Below are 20936 nucleotides of genomic sequence, written 5' to 3'. Positions count from 1 at the left end.
GATGGTAAAAAAGATATTGGGATATGTGGGGTTTTCTGAGTTCTCCCCGATATGGGACAACAAAAACCTAAAGGAGTTTAGTGTGGTGGGGAAAATAGAAGAATGGGAGAGGAAGGGTATTCACTGCTTGTTACAACTGTACAAAGCAGGGAAGCTGAAATCATTTCAAGAGATAAAAGAAGAATTTGGACTACCCAATAGATCGCTGTTTGGTTATTTGCAGGTGAAGCACGCCCTGGAGGTACAATTTAAGGGCAAGGAGATTGAGTGGTGTGAAATGCCCGTGTTAAGGAAACTGGTAAATAGTACGGAATCCAGAGGGTGGATATCGGAGATGTATAAGAACATATCTGAGGCAGGGCAGGTAGGGGAGGTGGAGCCCAGGAGGAGAATTAAATGGGAGGAAGAGGTTGGTTTAATGACGGCAGAACAGTGGAAATTTAACCTAGCATTGGGATCAAGAGTATCTCTTTCACCATCACAAGGGGTCTCCCATTTATACTTAATTTATAGATTATATTATACACCAGTAAGATTGTTTAGGTTCGGAAAGAGGCAGGATGCGAAATGCCAGCGCTGTGGGGACGCGAGAGGGGATTTATTACATATGTTTTGGCGCTGCCCCAAGCTATATAGATACTGGGAAAATCTAGTGGAGGAAATGAACACAGTATTCGGATCCTCATTGGTTATGGAGGCTCGAACCTGCCTTCTGAGCCTATTTGAGACAAATGACATGCTGAAAGATACCCAGACAGCAATTATAAGGTGCCTGTTTCAGGGTAGGAAAATTATAGCACGGAAATGGCAGAAAAAAGACTCCCCAACGATAGGAGAATGGAGAAAAGAGGTCCAGGATACGATCATTAAGGAGGAACTCTGGTATAGAAGGAGAGGTAGCTTAAAAAAGTATAAGAGTGTATGGAAATTATGGCTGGAGTATGAAAGAGATAGATAGAATGTAAATGTATTGGGTGTTTAGGGGGGGTGTATTTGGGAGAGGGAGGGGGTGAGGGTGGAGGGAGCGCTGGGGGGGAGGGGGGGGACGGGGGCGGGGGGGATAGAATTGGAGGCTTATAGATTTCACTGTAAAATGTATGCTCACTGTCTATAATATCTGCTCGGTCGAAGATCTGCTGTTCTCAATCCTTTTTTTTTAAGTCAGAAGTTATTTTTTCTTTGAGTAAATGAAAATAAAGCAATGTTAAAGAGCGGCCACAATGATGTGAACTAAAGAGATGGGATAGATTTTGATTCTGGAAGTTGAAATAACGTCTCTTAAAATAAGATTCGCTGACGTGGCGGTAATAAAAAAAAATAAAAAAATAAAAAAATAAAAAAAAGCAAGCACCTCTCCCCAAAATTGTTGTATCTTTGGGCAATGCCAAAAAATGTGAGAAAAATCTCCTGGGGTGGAGCCACATCTCCAACACTCAGGAGAGTGGGCAGGGTTCATCAAATGGAGTCTGTGTGGAGTGAAATACACCCGGTGTACTATTTTGAATTGTACTAGTCTGTCACGTATAGAAACTAGCGATCTGAATGGAAAGTCCCAAACCTCATCCCAGTCGTCACCGTCCAAAGCGGGAATATCGCGCTGCCAACGGGACCAAAGACCGTCCAGCGGTGGCAAAGACACATAAACCAGATGCGCATATAAGCGCGATGTGGGTTTCTCAGTGCAACCGGATCTAAGTGTCTTCTCCAACCTGGACTGAGTTAGGATACAGGAGGAGCGTGGAAATTGAGCCTCAAATGCGTGCAAAAGTTGAAAATAGCGGAACTGATAGTGTTGCGGTAAGTTATACTGAGAGGAAAGCTGGGAAAAGGAAAGCAATGAAGCCTGTGACACCACCTGTGAAATTAATTTTATGCCGTATCTGGTCCATGCCTGAGGGTCTGTAAGTTTATGGAAATGTGATAAATTGGGGTTTAACCACAAGGGGGCATTAGGGGAAGTTTCAGTCTGATTATATTTTTCGATGACTAGACCCATTCTCCAGGCCCGCAGGGTGGTAAACATGGAAGGGGTTAGTAAATAGGGTGCACGTGGGCCTCTATAGATTAAATATCGGAGGGATTCCCAAGAGCCCACCACCGTGGCCTCCAGAGCGGAAGCCGCGTTGGTTTTATCGGGGTTTAACCACCCCACCACCGTCACAACCTGTGTAGCCAAGAAATATTTTTGGCAATCCGGAAAAGCCATGCCACTTCTCTGAGCTGTTTAAGAACTTTGTTAAATGAGCAGAGTTTTCTCTGGGTTTCAGCCAAGAAATCAGGGAGCAACATCACTTGAGTATTCTCAAAACACAGATCCTGATGCTTCCTGGATTGGGCTAGAATCATGTTGTGATCCCTTTTAGTTCAGAAATCTAACCAGGAAGGACCTTGGAAAAGCACCAGGGGGATGGATACCTGTAGGGACCCTGTGCGCTCTTTCCACTATAGGTGGGGGGTAGATCCTGCAGGGAGAGTAACGGCTTGAAGAACTGCTCAGCAAAAGTAACAGGTGTAGCCCCCTCTGATCCCTCAGGGAAACCCACTACCCATATAAAATTCCTTCTCTGCCTGTCCTCTGCATCATCCACCCTGTGTTGCAGGGGTCAGTGGCATCACTAGGGTTGGTGTCACCTGGTGCGGCAAAACATGGTGTGCCCCCCTCAAACTTAGCAGGCTAGTGCGTTGGCGCAGCTCTCCCCCTTAACCTGCCACAATGGATGGAGCTGGGATGGGATTGGGGGTGGATAGAGCTGGAATGGGATCAGGGTGGTAGATGAAGCCGGGATGGGATCAGGGGATGGATGAAGCCGGATGGTATCGGGGGATGGATGGAGCCGGGATGGTATGGGGGAATGGATGGAGCTGGGATGGGATTGGGGTGGATGAAGCTGGGATGGGATCAGGATTGGGGTGGGGTGGATGGAGTCAGGATGGAATCGGGGGGATGGTTGGAGCCGGGATTAGATTGGTGGGATGGATTCAGCTGAGAAAGGATTGGGGGATGGATGGAGCTGGGATGAGATTGGGGGGTGGATGGAGCAGAATAGGATTGGGGGGTGGATGGAACAGGATGGGATCGGGGGTGGATGGAGCAAGATTCGATTGGAGATGCATGGAGTGGGATTGGGGGTGGATGGAGTTGGATGGGATCAGGGGGTGGATGGAGCAGGATGGGATTGGGGGGATGGACCTGGGATGGGATCTTTTATTGGGGGTAGAGGATATGTGCTAGGGGTGCTAAAATCACTTCTGGCAGCATAATTGTTACCTGCCAATGCCCCCCACCCAATCACCATGTCCCACTCCTCTGCAGTATTCCTGTTACATACCTCAGGGCAGGGGCTGTAGCGTGGATGGTGTCCCTCCTCCTCCTCGGCTCTTCCTCCTATCCTGTATACATGTCAGAGCCAAGGAGGAAGTGGAAGTGAGTGTAGCCGATGGGGACCGAGATGTGATTGCAGCCGCATCGTGTGTGGTGTGTGGGATGGTCAGACCCTGGGCACCTCTATCTCTGCCTCAATCCTTCCTCCCCCACTCTGCCTGCACATCACGTGGAGCTGGGGAGATTTCGGAAGGGAAGGAGGGATCCGTGGTGCACCTCTTAATGTGAGTGCAAGTGCCAGTCTAAACCTGGTGTCAGCCTCTGGCAGGTGTCACAAAGGTGCGGGCTGTACCCCCCCCCGCACGCGCATAGCAAAGCCACTGGGAGGGATTTTACCAGATCACGCAGTTCCGACAGGTGTGTGTCATGGGAGTGCGAGGTATCTTCCACCTCAGAGACTTTCTCCTCCACTGTTGTCAGCCTTCCCCGGATCTTATCTAGGTCGTGCATGATCAGGGAGCATTCTGTAGAGAGGTGGTCTATCCACCCCATGAGTTCAGCCTTGCTCGCACTTATGGCCTGGTGATTGCTTTATGCTCTTTGCTGAGAGCATTGGATCATCAGGAAGATCTCCCCCCATTGTATTGCAGTGAGCCCTGCCTGGATTTGTGCTTTGAACATGGGCAAAACTGCTCCTAAGGACCAGATGAGTGCAGGATAGATGGAGCTCTGAAGAAACACTTGCTGCCTCGCATAGATCTGGCCATGCCCCATAATTTTAAAATATCTTATATTAAATTGCCCTTAAAGTGTTTGTGAACCATCACCTTGTAAAACAATCCATTCAGTTTAAAATAGAAATGAAAGGCAAAGCATTTGTGTAGAGATATATTTGATGTGATTGTAGCCGTATTAATGCAATTGTGACAGAGAAAATTGAGTACTGTTCACGATACTTTTTTTATTAGCACTAACATACAATTTTTCAGGACAAGCTTTCGGGGTATGTTCCCTTCTTCAAGGTCCAAGCAGTACTGATTCACACATTTTTTAGCAGAATGTTAAAAAAATAAAAATCTCTGAGGGAATGTAGAAAAAAAAAAGAAAAACACATACAAATCATTGGTAATAAATAGGGATGAGCCGAACACCCCCCTGTTCGGTTCGCACCAGAACATGCGAACAGGCAAAAAATTTGTTCGAACACGCGAACACCGTTAAAGTCTATGGGACTCGAACATCAATAATCAAAAGTGCTAATTTTAAACACTTATATGCAAGTTATTGTCATAAAAAGTGTTTGGGGACCTGGGTCCTGCCCCAGGGGACATGGATCAATGCAAAAAAAAATTTAAAAACAGCCGTTTTTTCGGGAGCAGTGATTTTAATAATGCTTAAAGTGAAACAATAAAAGTGTAATATTCCTTTCAATTTCATACCTGGGGGGTGTCTATAGTATGCCTGTAAAGGGGCGCATGTTTCCCGTGTTTAGAACAGTCTGACAGCAAAATGACATTTCAAAGGAAAAAAGTAATTTAAAACTACTCACGGCTATTAATGAATTGTCGGTCCGACAATACACATAAAAGTTCAAAACCAAAATTTAAAAAAAAATGGAGTAAGGGGTCCCCCTAAATTCCATACCAGGCCCTTCAGGTCTGGTATGGATTTTAAGTGGAACCCTGCGCCAAAATTAAAAAACAATGGTGTGGGGTCCCCCCAAAAATCCATACCAGACCCTTATCTGAGCACACAACCTGGCAGGCCGCAGGAAAAGAGGGGGGGGGCGAGAGAGCGCTCCCCCCTCCTGAACCGTACCAGGCCACATGCCCTCAACATTGGGAGGGTGCTTTGGGGTAGCCCCCCAAAGCACCTTGTCCCCATGTTGATAGGGACAAGGTCCTCATCCCCACAACCTTTGCCCGGTGGTTGTGGGGGTCTGCGGGTGAGGGGCTTATCGGAATCTGGAAGCCCCCTTTAACAAGGGGACCACCAGATCCCACCCCATGTGAAATGATAAGGGCCTACCATTTCACAACAAAAACTGTCAAAAATGTTAGAAAATGACAAAAGACAGTTTTTGACAATTCCTTTATTTAAAGTCTTCTTTCTTCTATCTTCTTTCTTCTGTCTTCTTTCTTCTATCTTCCTTCGGTTTCTTCCTCCATCTTCTTCTGGTTCTTCTGGTTACGTGAAGGGTGACCCCTTCCCCCTCTGATGTCACAGGGAATGCCACAGGGAATGCCACAAGGAAGTCCCTGTGAAGTCCCCGTGCGTCAGAGGGGGGCAGGGTCACTGGGTGGCCCCGCCCTCTGTTATTTAAGAACCGTCAGAAGACAAGAAGCATCACACAGTGGGAGCCTCCCATCATGGATGCTGAGCGGCCTAAGAAGAAGAAGGGAAGAAGACACCATGGAGGAAGATGCCGGACGAGAACACCGGAGGAAGAACCAGAAGAACAAGAAGAAGAAGAAGATGGAGGAAGAAACCGAAGGAAGATAGAAGAAAGAAGATGGAAGAAAGAAGATGGAAAAAAAAAGACTTTAAATAAAGGAATTGTCAAAAACTGGCTCTTGTCATTTTTAACAGTTTTTTTGTGAAATAGTAGGGGTACTCTTGTACCCCCTTACCATTTCACACGGGGGGCCGGGATCTGTGGGTCCCCTTGTTAAAGGGGGCTTCCAGATTCCGATAAGCCCCTCACCCGCAGACCCCCACAACCACCGGGCAAGGGTTGTGGGGATGAGGCCCTTGTCCCCATCAACATGGGGACAAGGTGCTTTGGGCCCAAAGCACCCTCCCAATATTGAGGGCATGTGGCCTTGTATGGTTCAGAAGGGGGGGGGGGGGCGCTCTCTCATCCCCCCTCTTTTCCTGCGGCCTGCCAGGTTGCGTGCTCAGATAAGGGTGTGGTATGGATTTTTGGGGGGACCCCACGCCATTTTTTTTAAATTTTGTCATGGGGTTCCCCGTAAAATCTATACCAGACCTGAAGGGTCTGATATAGACTTTGAGGGGGACCCCCACGCCATTTTTTTTTTAAATTTTGGCCGGGGTTCCTCTTAATATCCATACCAGACCTGAAGGGCCTGGTATGGAATTTAGGGGGACCCCCATGCCATTTTTTTTAAATTTTGGTTCGGGGTTCCCCTATGAGGAATTCCCATGCCGTTTTTATCAATGAACTTTTATGTGTATTGTCGGAATGACAATTCATTAATAGCCGCGAGTAGTTTTAAATGACTTTTTTCCTTTGAAATGTCATTTTGCTGTCAGACTGTTCTAAACATGGGAAACATGTGCCCCTTTACAGGCATACTATAGACACTCCCAGGTATGAAAGTTAAAGGAATATTACACTTTTATTGTTTGACTTTAAGCATTATTAAAATCACTGCTTGTCAGGAAAGGGTCCATCCGCTGGTAAGATATATCGTTTGGCATGCAGTACTGGGGTACACCAGCAGGTGTCTCCTGGCAGTGTTGAACTGTCAGGAGAATATTTCCCTGCTGGTGTCATTTCATCTTTTGGCCGCAGTACTGACGTTCACCAGCGGATGGATCCTGGCAGTATGGAGCAGAAAACACTCCCTGCGCTCAGGTGTGACTTGAAGTCAATTATAGTCAGTCCTATAAATACCCGGCAAGCCCTCATATGCTTGCCTTGGTATCTTTCTCCCTGCGCCCTGACTTGCTGCCTGTATCCTGATCGTGAACCTGTTTCTGTCCTGCTCTGCTCTGATCCGATCCCTATCCAAAGCCCATCCCGTTCTTGTCCCTCCTGATTCCCTTGGATCCCTGCCCTGCAGCTTAACCATCCATGCTCTCCCTGTTCTGCTGGTTTCCCGTCCTTGCCCATCTGCTGACCTCCCTGTGTATGACCTTGGCCTGGCTTGTTTACGATTCCGGTATCTCCATTTACTTGTATATATTGTTGTTTGTAGTGGGTTTGTTGTGTTGGTTTTGCACTGTTTATATTCCTTTTACTTGTCACTTGTTTAATAAACACCATTATTTCTTCACTTACATGTGTTTCTGGTCTCCTCTGTGCAGTCCACACGGTCTGGTCAATTAGATCCCCTGACACTGCTCCTGAAAAAAACGCCATTTTTAAAACCTTTTCTGCATTGATCCATGTCCCCTGGGGCAGGACCCAGGTCCCCAAACACTTTTTATGACAATACCATGCATATAAGCCTTTAAAATTAGCACTTTTGATTTCTCCCATAGACTTTTAAAGGCTGTTCCGCGGCTTTCGAAATTGCCGCGAACACCCCAAATTGTTCTCTGTTCGGCGAACAGCCGATGTTCGAGTTGAACATAAGTTCGACTCGAACTCGAAGCTCATCCCTAGTAATAAAGATAACAGCAGAGTTAGTGAGATAAGACAGAGGGAGAGTTATAGACTGGAGGGGGTATGCTGGTCACAGAGGGGGTCGTAAAACTTTGGTATAATGGGTAAGGAAACCAATATCTAAATTTAGGCCATTATTTTTTGTATCAAAAAGAATTATCATTCTTAGTTCAAATGTCTTCCTTAACTAGATAGTTCTGAAATTCCCTTTAAGAACTAAAACATTGAGGTCTTCTATAGTGTGGTCCGGTTGTGAGAAGTGATGTCCCACAGGTGTGCATAAACTGTCTTCTTTATGTTCCTTGCTGGGATGTCTGTGCAAATTCATCCTTGCTTGCAACCTCTGTCCTGTTTCACCAACATAAGATCCTTTGCTGCACCTTTTGCATTCGATGAGGTAACACAACATTACTGGAGGTACAGTTGTAAGATCCCATGATATTGAAGGTCCCATTTGTGTGTGTGACACTTTTGGATAGATTGATCTGGTTGCACAGTTTACAGCATTTTTTATTGCAGGGTTTGCTTCCATTATTTGTGACTTCATAATCAGAGTGAAGTTTCCTGTTGATTAGTTTTTGTCTGAGTTTGGGTGGTTGTCTGAAAGCCAATAATGGGGGTTGTTGGAATTTTCCTTTCAGAGTTTAATCCTTTGTTATAATGGGTTGTAAATCTTTGATCATCTTTTTGATCCCTTCAAGTGATGGGTTGTATGTGGTAACTAGAGGTACTCGGTTATTTGTTTTTTTCTCTGTGTATTGGAGGAGATTTTCTCTTTGGGTTTTCAAGGTTGTGTTTATGCTGTTGTTGATGGTTTTGTCTTTGTAACCTTTCTTATGGAAGGAGCCTGCCAGTGTCCTGAGATGTTTATCTCTGTCTTCTGGGTCTGAACAAATTCGGTGGTATCTGATGGCCTGGCTGTGTATGATGGCCCATTTAGTGTGTTGGGGGTGAAAACTGGAACTATGAAGATAGCTGCATCGGTCAGTTGGTTTTCTGTATATCGACGTGTGAAGCTTGTCATCCCTGATGTATACTGTAGTGTCTAGGAAGTTGACATGTGTGTTTGAATAATCCATTTTTAGTTTGATAGATGGGTGAAAAGTGTTGATCAATGAGAAGAATTGGTTTAGATTTTCTTCACCTTCAGTCCATATCATGAAGATATCATCAATATAGCGATGATATCTGCATGGCTTTTGTTGTATGCTGTTCAGGAATTTGTCCTCCAGGTCAGCCATAAATAAGTTTGCATATTGGGGTGCCATTTTGCTTCCCATAGCAGTACCCATACACTGGAGATAGATGTCATTATTTAAAGTGAAGTAGTTGTGTGTAAGAATGAATTTGATGAGCTGTGTCACATCCTCAGCAGTGTATTTGTGGTTTGGTGAGGATGATAAGAATCTGTGACATGCCGCCATCCTTTAGAGGGATGTTACTGTACAGAGATTCTACATCCATAGTGACTAGAAGTGTATTTGGTGGTAATTGTTGTATATTGTTAAGCTTGTTCAGAAAATCAGTGGTGTCTTGCAGGAAACTAGCAGTGTTCATGACTAAAGGTTTTAACATGTTTTCTACAAGGCCTGAGATATGTTCGGTAAGTGTATTCATACCTGTTATAATGGGTCTGCCTGGATTTCCTGGCTTGTGAATCTTGGACAGCATGTAGAAGTCTCCAATTTCTGGATTATCTGGAATTGCATTGATGAGTTCTGAATGTAGGTTGCTTGGTATTGTCGCAATGAGACCTTTTTATTGTTTAGTAAAATCCTGGGTCGGATCATAATCTAGTTTTTTGTAGTAAGTGGTATTTGCCAGCTGCCTCTGGCCCTCTTGTGTATATTTGTCTGTATCCTTCACAATGACTGCTCCCCCTTTATCTGCTGGTTTGATGTTATGGCCTGATTATTGTGCACATCATGTACAGCTCTTTGCTCCAGTGGTCAAAGGTTGTATAATATTTTCCTTTGCTGGGTGGATATCAGGGATGTGACTCGCAGCCTGAAGCTGTCAATATAGTTATCCGGTTTGGAGTTGCGTCCTTGTGGAGGTGTGAAGTTGCTGTTGTTTTTCTTTTTGTCACCTCCTACTGTCCTAGGATTCCTTTCAGTACTGTGAAAATATTCTTTGAGCCTTAGTCTCCTAAAGAATTCCTCCATATCTGACCATACCTGTAAATTATCCAATTTGGTGGTTGGGCAGAATTTGAGGCCTGTGGAGAGGACTATTGTTTCTGGTGTAGAAAGTTTATGATTTGCCAAATTTATGATTCAGAGTTCCTCTGTTATATCCACATTTTCTGTCAAGTCAGCATTTACACAAGAGATACCTTGGGATTCTGGATCGGGTTCCATGTTGCTGATAGCAGGAGTTATAGAAGTTGTGTTTGTTTTGTGTTGTTTAGGTTGTATCAAAAAGGTCTGCTCTTGGTGTAGCTTTTGGAGTTGTTTTGCTTCCTGTTCATGGCAAGTTTTTGCAGTTGTCTTTGTAAGGTTTCAATTTCATTCTTAATTTGGTTGATGCTTGGTTGATGTTTGTACAGATATAACATGCATCATAAATACTTTTTCCCATAACCTCTGTTCCCCGCTGCATAAGGAGTTTAAAGCAGAGTTCCACCCAGAAATGGAACTTTTGTTTGGTGTCCGATGTCACATTTGGCACCTTTCAGGGGGAAAGGGGGAGCAGATACCTGTCAAATCCTGGTATTTCTGGGGAAAATTGCCGCACATCTACACGATCTATGCAATGTCCGACAAATCCTCCTTCCTCCTGCTGTCTTCTGGGAGACACACAGGTCGCAGAATACAGCAGGGACCAATCAGAACATGCAGCATGACTCGTACATGCGCAGTAGGGAACCAGGAGTGAAGCCAAATGTCTTCACTGCCTTGTTTCACTTAACAGGAATGGTGGCGGCAGCACCCGGGAGAATCCGAAGATCAGTTGGGGTGCTGACATAGTGGGCTCCCTGGACAGGTAAGTGTCCTTATATTAATTTTTTTGCCGGTGGAACTCAGCTTTAAGAGGTGGGGTGGAGAAACAGCAGGACACTGATCTTCCCAGTAAATGGCTGTGAGGGGTAATCAGCACAAGTCTTGGCCATTGAAGGACAGGCAGGTTTTTCTTCCAGCACAGCTAGAACAAAGCTGGGAAAAATGTGCTCTAATGCCTAGAGTGTCAGTTTGAAATAGGAAACGGGGACTGGCAGGATCACCCAGTATTCCACACATAGAAAGTAATAAAAAGAATGAGATACTGTTTAACACAATTACCTGGTACAGCAGGCACATATCAGAAATATGAAATGTTGAGATAACCTTTAACCACTTCAATATCGAAGACCTTCAGGTCTGGTATGGATTTTAAGGGGAACCCTGTGCCAAAATGTAAAAAAATGGCGTGGGGTCCCCCCAAAAATCCATACCAGACCCTTATCCGAGCATGCAACCTGGCAGGCCTCAGGAAAAGAGGGGGGCAAGAGAGCCCTCCCTCCTGAACCGTACCAGGCCACATGCCCTCAACATTGGGAGGGTTCTTTGAGGTAGCCCCCCAAAGCACCTCGTCCTCATGTTGATAGGGGAGAAGGGCCTCATCCCTACAACCCTTGCCCGGTGGTTGTGGGGATCTGTACAAATGTACACCTACCATTTCCCAAAAAAGTGTCAAAAAGGTTAAAAAACACAAGAGACGGTTTTTGACAAGTCCTTTATTAATTTCTTCTTCTTTCGGCTTCTTCTTTCATTTTCTTTCTTCTGGTGTTCTTTCGGTGTTATTCGTCCCCGTCCCCTCTGACAACATGGGGAAAGCCACAGGGAAGTCCCATGAATTCCCCGTGCGTCAGAGGAGGACGGGGTCACCGGGTGGCCCCGCCCTCTGTTATATAAGAGGTGACAGAAGAAGCGAAGCGTCACACAGCTGAAGACTCCCACTGAGGTGGATCATGCGGACGGAGCAGAGAAAAAGCCTGGAGGAAGATGCGGGACGAGAAGAGCGGAGGAAGAAGAAGATGGAGAAGAAGAAGATGTAGAAGAAGATGGAGGAAGAAGAAGAACACCGAAAGAACACCAGAAGAAAGAAGATGGAAGAAGAAGCGGAAAGAAGAAGAAATTAATAAAGGACTTGTCAAAAACCGTCTCTTGTGTTTTTTAACCTTTTTGACACCTTTTTTGTGAAATGGTAGGGGTACAAATTCACACGGGGGGTCGGGATCTGGGGGTCCCCTTGTTAAAGGGGGCTTCCAGATTCCGAGAAGCCCCCTGCCCGCAGACCCCCACAACCACAGGCCAAGAGTTGTGGGGATGAGGCCCTTCTCCCCATCAACATGGGGACAAGGTGCTTTGGGGGCTACCTCAAAGCACCCTTCCAATGTTGAGGGTATGTGGCCTGGTATGGTTCAGGAGGGGGGCGCTCTCTCGTCTCCCCCTCTTTTCCTGCGGCCTGCCAGGTTGCGTGCTCGAATAAGGGTCTGGTATGGATTTTGGGGGGGGCCCCCACTTTTTTTTTTAATTTTGGCATGGGGTTCCCCTTAATATCCATACCAGACCTGAAGGGCCTGGTATGGAATTTAGGGGGACCCCCACGCCATTTTTTAAAAAATTTTGGTTTAGGGTTCCCCTGTGGGGAAATTCCATGTCATTTTTATCAATTAACTTTTATGTGTATTGTCGGACCAACAATTCATTATAGCCGCGAGTAGTTTTAAATGACTTTTTTTCCTTTAAAATGTAATTTTGCTGTTAGACTGTTCTAAACATGGGAAACATGCGCCCTTTTACAGGCATACTATAGACACCCCCCAGGTACGAAATTTAAAGGAATATTACACTTTTATTGTTTCACTTTAAGCATTATTAAAATCACTGCTCCCGAAAAAAATGTCCGTTTTTAAAACTTCTTTTTGCATTGATCCATGTCCCCTGGGGCAGGACCCAGGTCCCCAAACACTTTTTATGACAATAACTTGCATATAAGCCCTTAAAATGAGCACTTTTGATTATTCATGTTCGTGTCCCATAGACTTTAACGGTGTTCACGTGTGCTGACAAATTTTTTGCCTGTTCGCATGTTCTGATGCGAACCGAACCGGGGGGTATTCTGCTCATCCCTAGTCAGGAATAGTTCAGGCATGTGTCAGCAGTAGCCAGTATATCTTCCTTGTAACAAGATGTTATTTTCTGAATGAAGTGTTCAAAGCACCCAGAATCATTTTATGTACTTATCCAAAAAAAAAATTAAGTTACATTTTAACAGCAGATATGAAACAATAAAAAGTTATATTTTCCAGAAATACCAGCCAATGGAAAAAGACCGGTCTTCCTTCTCTCACACCTTGTTACAAGATATTCGGGATCAGGGAAGAGAAGCTGTGATTGGACTCTGGGAATGTCTCTATGCGCTGAAGAAAGATCACCCTCATCCTAATTTATTGGCTGTTCTGGATGAGATCACACAGACAGGTAACAGGACTTTGTGGTTTCAGACAACAATGTGATATAATAACGAGTGTCACTAATTATCTCAAAATAATGATTGACACTAATTATCCCAAAATAATGATTTACACTAATTATCCCAAAATAATGTTTGACACTAATTATCCCAAAATAATGATTGCCACTAATTATCCCAAGTGTGCCTCCATTGTCAGTGATAAACACAGTACACATACACCGCACTCCTCACCACTATCTTTGTTCTCTCCTTTTCTCTTTGGCAGATTTGCTCTTGTTCCCATTTTCAAACAAATCCTCACTGTCAGATCAGAATTTGTATTTTTTTAACAGTATAGATAGGATTTCTAATAATGTATTTTTTATGGACTGTGAACCATGTGACCACATTACTCCTCCTCCTTTCTCTGGTACACCATGTCCAGTCTCCTAACTACTAAAATATTTCTATCTGAAAACTGATATTAGATTATAACGAAACAACCTTGTTTTAGAAAATCAATTACTGCACATTGGAATGGAGAGGTTATAAAAATGGAAAGTGAATGTAAACCCTAAAAATATTAAATGTACCATTGGAAGTGATTTGTTATATCTGTTTTATTTGTACAAAAAATATTGTGTAGCAAAGTTTGTTTCATTTGCAGAGGTGTGCACAATTTTAAAGGCCAAGATCACCTTCTCCAGAAAATAGTCTATGCAGTCATGGGGTCCCAGTAGTTATTAACTGCTTGCCGACCAGCCACTGCAGTTGTACTGCGGCAGGTTGGCTCGGCTGTTTGAATTGCTGTCATTGTATGTTGGGCATGTACATGGCAAACTGTGCCAATTTACTAGTGGGGGAGCCAGCCAGCGGGTCCACCCACGATCTCTCCAGGGAGAGGCAGACAGGGATCTGCCAGTATAAACAAACAGATCCCCGTTCTGTCAGGGAAGTAGAGTGAGATTGTTCCTAGTGATTAGGAACAGCAATCTCTCTCCTCCTCCAGTCAGCCCAGCCCCCATACAGTTAGAAACACCTCTCAGGGAACACATTTAACCCCTTGATCACCAATAGTGTTAACTACTTCCCTGCCAGTCTCATTTATACAGTAATTAGTGCATTTTTATATGGTCCCAAAAAAGTGTCAAAAGTGTCTAATTTGTCTGCTGCAATGTTGAAGTCCCACTAAAAATGGCAGATCATCGCCATTACTAGTAAAAAAACAATAAAAATGCCATAAATCTATCCCCTATTTTGCAGATGCAAAAAGTTTTGCGCAAACCAATCAATATATGCTTATTTGGATTTTTTTATCAAAAATATGTAGCAGAATACATATCAGCGTTTATAGCGCACAAAATATAAAAACAGCAGTGGTGATCAAATACCACCAAAAAAAGCTCTATTTGTGGGAAAAAAAGGACATAAATTTTGTTTGGGTACAACGTCGCCCGACCGCGCAATTGTCAGTTAAATTGACGCAGTGCTGAATCGCAAAAAATGGCCTGGTCAGGAAGGGGTAAATTCTTCCGTGGCTGAAGTGGTTAAAGACGGCCCTGGTAAAGGTCCCCAATTTTCTGACCATATATAAATATATAGAAGTGACCTGATTAATATTGTGTTCTGACTGATTGTATGGAACATATATCAATAATATACCAGCCATGTTAGATCTTAGTGTAATAACCCTTTCACTGCCTGGGCTGTTTTTGCATATTTTTTTAATACATGTAAATAAGAAAGCCAACATGGCGGCCTGAATTTATGGGAGGAGCCCGGGGGGGAATTTAAGCAGACCGCTTGCCCATGCTCCTGGTCAGTTCCGGTGCGTGATACCCTCCCCCCTTTTCACACTTTTCCCCCCCTTTTCTGGGAACTTCTCAGCACATTTCTCTCCACAATCATTCATTACTTATCTTGGGTATGCCCCTTTTTCTTGGCATACCAGCCAGATGACCAAGCCACACCTCAGGTCTATTTTATGTTTTAAGTCTTGTCGCGTGTTTATGTGATCCACAGTTGTCTCGGTCATAGGGCCATGACCATTAATGGCACATTTTAGGCCTAAAGATTAGTTAAAATCCCCACACATTATATATATTCTGAAGGCAACAGTTTATCAAATATATTTCAGTAAAAAAAATATATTTTAGTACACAAAAACACAATATATTGCTATTTTTTTAAATACAATATAAATGTTGTGGTATAGATACCCAAAGGGTTAAACCTTAAAACTAATCTCCAGCTTTACTTTAACTAATTTGTTCGGTCCATGCTGGCCCAAGTGTACTGTATAAACTCTACACAGTGCTTTGTTCTGGCTATGGGACTTGAACATCCCATTCCACATCATGACATCATCCACCCACCTCTCCACCTCAGCCAATCAGAGGAAGCATTGCATTTATTCATGCAGTTCATACAGTGTGCCCAGCAGGTGCACATGTTAGTGTAGGAAAGCATATAACAACCTTTTTCTAGTCAAGGCACCCTTGAAAAGTATTTTCAGTCTCGCACCACCCCAAGCTAAGGCTTGGCTCACATTGCTGCATGTTACAGAATGCTCATAAAATTGCACGTGTTCCTGACACACAAACACACTGCTCTTTTTAAGATGTGCAGGGGTGACTGTGACGGACTTCCGTACTCAAGAGGAGTATGTCAGTAGTATAAGCTTCCCTTGCCCGGTACCAGCACAATCCAAGATTCCTTAGCCCAACCAATTACTTGTCGAGACATCAGTGTAGGGTGGTGGAAAACATGACTGTTTATTCAAACACAGGTACAGAGAGATATACACTCAGGGGACAATCCCCCCTTCTTTGCATAATGACACAGGGTGGGATAAACTACATTCAGTAACAAGAGACAAATAGACAGCCTTTAGGAAGGGCTGCAGGAGAAATTCCCCCTCCCCTCTCACAGCTAATCCACATACACATATACATCCCATAATACTTTGCTACCAAGGTAGACAGAAACAATAGAACAATGGGATACGGCCAAATAAAGAGGATTGCAGTCTGCTCACTTTGTAATAATTTGTAATAAAACATCTTTGCCATTCTGAAGCTTCCCTCCAACCACTTTGCATATTTTATATATACTGTGATTCTGTACTTGCAAAATATGCTGCAGAAATCTCCCTCCACCAAGTCTGGCTGCAGCCATTTTACCTGTGGGCAGTTGAAGCTGCTGCCTATCCACTTCCTGGATTTACACAGACACACAGAGGCATACCTCCAGCTCTGCAGCCCTGCATTGGCCTTCTTATGACTTCTCCCCCTCCCTTCCTGGCAAACTCTCAGTGAGTTAGAGAGCTGAGGATGAAGTCATTAGCCTAGGCTTTTTTGCCATGCTTGATCTGCTTGTTGCAAAGTTTGCTTCTTTGCCACACTTGATCTGCTTGTTGCAAAGTCTGCAAATTGCAACAGTGCGATCAGCTGCACATGTGCTAAAAAAGGCCCAAACAGCTGAGCTGTGGGAAGTGAGCCGGGAGATCACAGCTTCATAATCTGATGGAATGGGGTGACTGTTCTCTACTCTTCCATGATGGCTGCCTCATTGGGGTTGTGCCTCCCCCTCAATTTCCTCCTCTGGTCTATCCGGCACCCGAGTTGCATCAGTGACCTCATCATCATCATTCCCTTCATACTCACCATCAATTTAGCCAACTTGGCAATACACTGCGGCTGGGTGAACATAACTGCCAATTTGTTGTTAACCAGTGTTCTCCCCTCTCTGTAGGCTCATGTTCCTACCTTCCTCAACCTCAGAACCATCTGGATCAAGTAATGGCTGTGCATCATCAAGGAGCAAGTGGCTGATGCTGTGTTTAAATAACTCAACTGACTCCTCCATGTCTGATGTTGGGGCATTGGCAGGAGTAGCTGTGGACAAGGAGGCAAATTTAGCCACTCTGGCAGCTGTGGTGGACTGCACACCAGTCTCTGCTTGGGTGATAGAAGATGAGGATGGTTTAGTAAGCCAGTCCACCACCTCCTCTGCATTCTGTGGCTGGATAGCAGAGCAACATCTCTAAACAGAGGAAATGGTGCCCTCCCTGAGGATGGACCACGTCCACCTTTGCCTGTGGACACATACGCTGCTGGCCAACTGGGCCCCTCACAGTGCCATGGGAACGTTCGCTTCTTCTTGTTGGCCACCCAAACATGATGTGGGGCTTATTACGGAATTATATTAGAGACAGGGAAATGTGTACTTTGATGCACTTTAATCAATAGAAAGAGGTGTTTGGTGAACTTTAACTTGGTTAACAGACACACTCCACTTCAATTCCATTTGCACACAGTAAAACTTGACTAACACCGTGATGGGAAGAGGGCGCTCTGGAAAATAGGACTGAGCAGAGATAATAGTCCACAGAGAAGGTGATGTGGATCAGGCAAAGAGCAGGCTATGGTGGCACTTGAGCAGCACTCCAAGAGGGAAGCAAAAATTCTGGCAAATGAAAAACAAACAGAAGACACTTCAGTAACACAAAGCTTAATTTATTGCCCAAGGATAAAAACACACTTACTAGAAGTAGAAAAAGGGAAAGGCTCATCATATCTTTGATGGAAAAGGAGGTATGAGGTCCAACAATAGGCAGTCCTGAGGGTGGTCCGGTATGCAGCTAGTTGTGATTAGGGATGAGCTTCGTGTTCGAGTCGAACCCATGTTCGACTCGAACATCGGCTGTTCGCCCGTTCGCCGAATTGCGAACGATATGGGCCGTTCGCGCCAAATTCGTGTGGCGCGTCACGGCCCATAATTCACTGCGGCATCGCAGTGCATTGCTTGCTGATGATTGGCCAAGCATGCACTATGACCCGCATGCTTGGCCAATCACAGGGCCATGTGTACAGAGAGCTGTAATTGGCCAAAGCCAAGGAGGCTTTGGCCAATTATTGCTCAGGGGATTTAGTACACGCCCCACACTATATAAGGCCGCCTGTGTAGTGTGTGTTCCGGCGTTCATAGATAGAGAGAGAGAGAGACAGACAGTGTCATTTGATTTGAGTTAGATAGATTAGGCAGAACAGTCAGTCAGTTAGCTGCACTTACAGTGTATTGTGTATATATATGCATCCCAGGTGTTGCATATATATATATATATATACACTGTATTCAGTTTAGCTAGATCCGTTCCTGTTATCTTCTAGACTATTTACATTTAGTGCAGTGCGTCCTGCTCACAGTGTTCAGCTAGATCCGTTCCTGTTATCTTCTAGACTATTTACATTTAGTGCAGTGCGTCCTGCTCACAGTGTTCAGCTAGATCCGTTCCTGTTAAATTCTAGACTATTTACATTTAGTGCAGTGCGTCCTGCTCACAGTGTTCAGCTAGATCCGTTCCTGTTAAATTCTAGACTATTTACATTTAGTGCAGTGCGTCCTGCTCACAGTGTTCAGCTAGATCCATTCCTGTTAAATTCTAGACTATTTACATTTAGTGCAGTGCGTCCTGCTCACAGTGTTCAGCTAGATCCGTTCCTGTTATCTTCCTACTGACAGGCAGGCTTGTCTGGTTACAGTATATAAAGCTACCTGAAGAAAATTACTGGTGTTCTATTTGATCCTATTAGTACCACGGTCAGGCAGCTAGACTATTTACATTTAGTACAGTGCTTCCTGCTCACAGTGTTTAGCTAGATCTGTTCCTGTTATCTTCTAGACTATTTACATTTAGTGCAGTGCGTCCTGCTCACAGTGTTCAGCTAGATCTGTTCCTGTTATCTTCCTACTGACAGGCAGGCTTGTCTGGTTACAGTATATAAAGCTACCTGAAGAAAATTATTGGTGTTCTATTTGATCCTATTAGTACCACGGTCAGGCAGCTAGACTATTTACATTTAGTACAGTGCGTCCTGCTCACAGTGTTCAGCTAGATCCATTCCTGTTATCTTCCTACTGACAGGCAGGCTTGTCTGGTTACAGTATATAAAGCTACCTGAAGAAAATTACTGGTGTTCTATTTGATCCTATTAGTACCACGGTCAGGCAGCTAGACTATTTACATTTAGTACAGTGCGTCCTGCTCACAGTGTTCAGCTAGATCCGTTCCTGTTATCTTCTAGACTATTTACATTTAGTGCAGTGCGTCCTGCTCACAGTGTTCAGCTAGATCCGTTCCTGTTAAATTCTAGACTATTTACATTTAGTGCAGTGCGTCCTGCTCACAGTGTTCAGCTAGATCCGTTCCTGTTAAATTCTAGACTATTTACATTTAGTGCAGTGCGTCCTGCTCACAGTGTTCAGCTAGATCCATTCCTGTTAAATTCTAGACTATTTACATTTAGTGCAGTGCGTCCTGCTCACAGTGTTCAGCTAGATCCGTTCCTGTTATCTTCCTACTGACAGGCAGGCTTGTCTGGTTACAGTATATAAAGCTACCTGAAGAAAATTACTGGTGTTCTATTTGATCCTATTAGTACCACGGTCAGGCAGCTAGACTATTTACATTTAGTACAGTGCGTCCTGCTCACAGTGTTTAGCTAGATCCGTTCCTGTTATCTTCTAGACTATTTACATTTAGTGCAGTGCGTCCTGCTCACAGTGTTCAGCTAGATCTGTTCCTGTTATCTTCCTACTGACAGGCAGGCTTGTCTGGTTACAGTATATAAAGCTACCTGAAGAAAATTACTGGTGTTCTATTTGATCCTATTAGTACCACGGTCACGCAGCTAGACTATTTACATTTAGTACAGTGCGTCCTGCTCACAGTGTTCAGCTAGATCCGTTCTTGTTATCTTCCTACTGACAGGCAGGCTTGTCTGGTTACAGTATATAAAGCTACCTGAAGAAAATTACTGGTGTTCTATTTGATCCTATTAGTACCACGGTCAGGCAGCTAGACTATTTACATTTAGTACAGTGCGTCCTGCTCACAGTGTTCAGCTAGATCCGTTCCTGTTATCTTCCTACTGACAGGCAGGCTTGTCTGGTTACAGTATATAAAGCTACCTGAAGAAAATTACTGGTGTTCTATTTGATCCTATTAGTACCACGGTCAGGCAGCTAGACTATTTATATTTAGTACAGTGCATCCTGCTCACAGTGTTCAGCTAGATCCGTTCCTGTTATCTTCCTACTGACAGGCAGGCTTGTCTGGTTACAGTATATAAAGCTACCTGAAGAAAATTACTGGTGTTCTTTTGATCCTATTAGTACCACGGTCAGGCAGCTAGACTATTTACAGTTAGTGCAGTGCGTCCTGCTCACAGTGTTCAGCTAAACCTACAAGTTAGTGGGGTGCGTCCACCTCACAGTGTTCAGCTAAAGCTACCTGTAGAAGGTTGGTGGTGTTCTCATACTACAGGCAAGCAGTTGATTTTGCTAGCTGCAGTATCAGTACATATATATATATATATATATATATATATATATATATCCCAGCTTAGTGCAGCTACAGGCCATTAGTATGTCTGGAAGGCCAAGAAGGAGAGGCAGACAGTCACAAGCCAATAAGAGAGGGCAAGCAGGCTCTGTGTCTAGTGCTGGTCGTGGAGACGGTGCATCCTCATCAGCACGTGGCCATGGGACACGCTTGGCCTTTTTTTCGGCAGCTGGCCGTGTTGAGCCGCAACATGCGGAAGACTTGGTCGAGTGGATGACCAAGCCGTCCTCATCCTCCTCATCCTCTCTCACCCATGCCCAGGGTGCTTTGTCTGGCAAAGCAGCGGCCTCTTCCCTCAGCTCAATGTCATCAGTGACTCCTTCCCTAGCTCCACCATGTCCTCCTGAGGAGTCCCTCGAACTGTTTGACCACAGTGTTGGGTACATGCTCCAGGAGGATGCCCAGCGTTTGAAAGG

The 20936-nt window shown here is 44.5% G+C and overlaps 2 protein-coding genes across 2 annotated transcripts in view; both read left to right on the top strand.

Moving 5' to 3' along the window:
• The window catches only part of LOC141117699 (NACHT, LRR and PYD domains-containing protein 3-like), a 2363088-nt gene that overhangs the window by 133064 nt on the left and 2209088 nt on the right, over positions 1–20936 (top strand). The window lies entirely within an intron of this gene.
• LOC141116654 (NACHT, LRR and PYD domains-containing protein 3-like) overlaps positions 1–20936 on the top strand; it is a 168202-nt gene that overhangs the window by 11192 nt on the left and 136074 nt on the right. Inside the window, exon 3 of the mRNA XM_073609047.1 lies at positions 12970–13141. Coding sequence (XP_073465148.1) covers positions 12970–13141 — 172 coding nt within the window. The remainder of the gene's footprint in view (positions 1–12969; positions 13142–20936) is intronic.

The sequence above is a fragment of the Aquarana catesbeiana genome, linkage group LG13 (genome assembly GCF_042186555.1).
Source record: "Aquarana catesbeiana isolate 2022-GZ linkage group LG13, ASM4218655v1, whole genome shotgun sequence".
NCBI lineage: Eukaryota > Metazoa > Chordata > Amphibia > Anura > Ranidae > Aquarana > Aquarana catesbeiana.
Note: the sequence above shows the minus strand (reverse complement) of the source record. Positions and strands in the feature narration are given on the sequence as shown.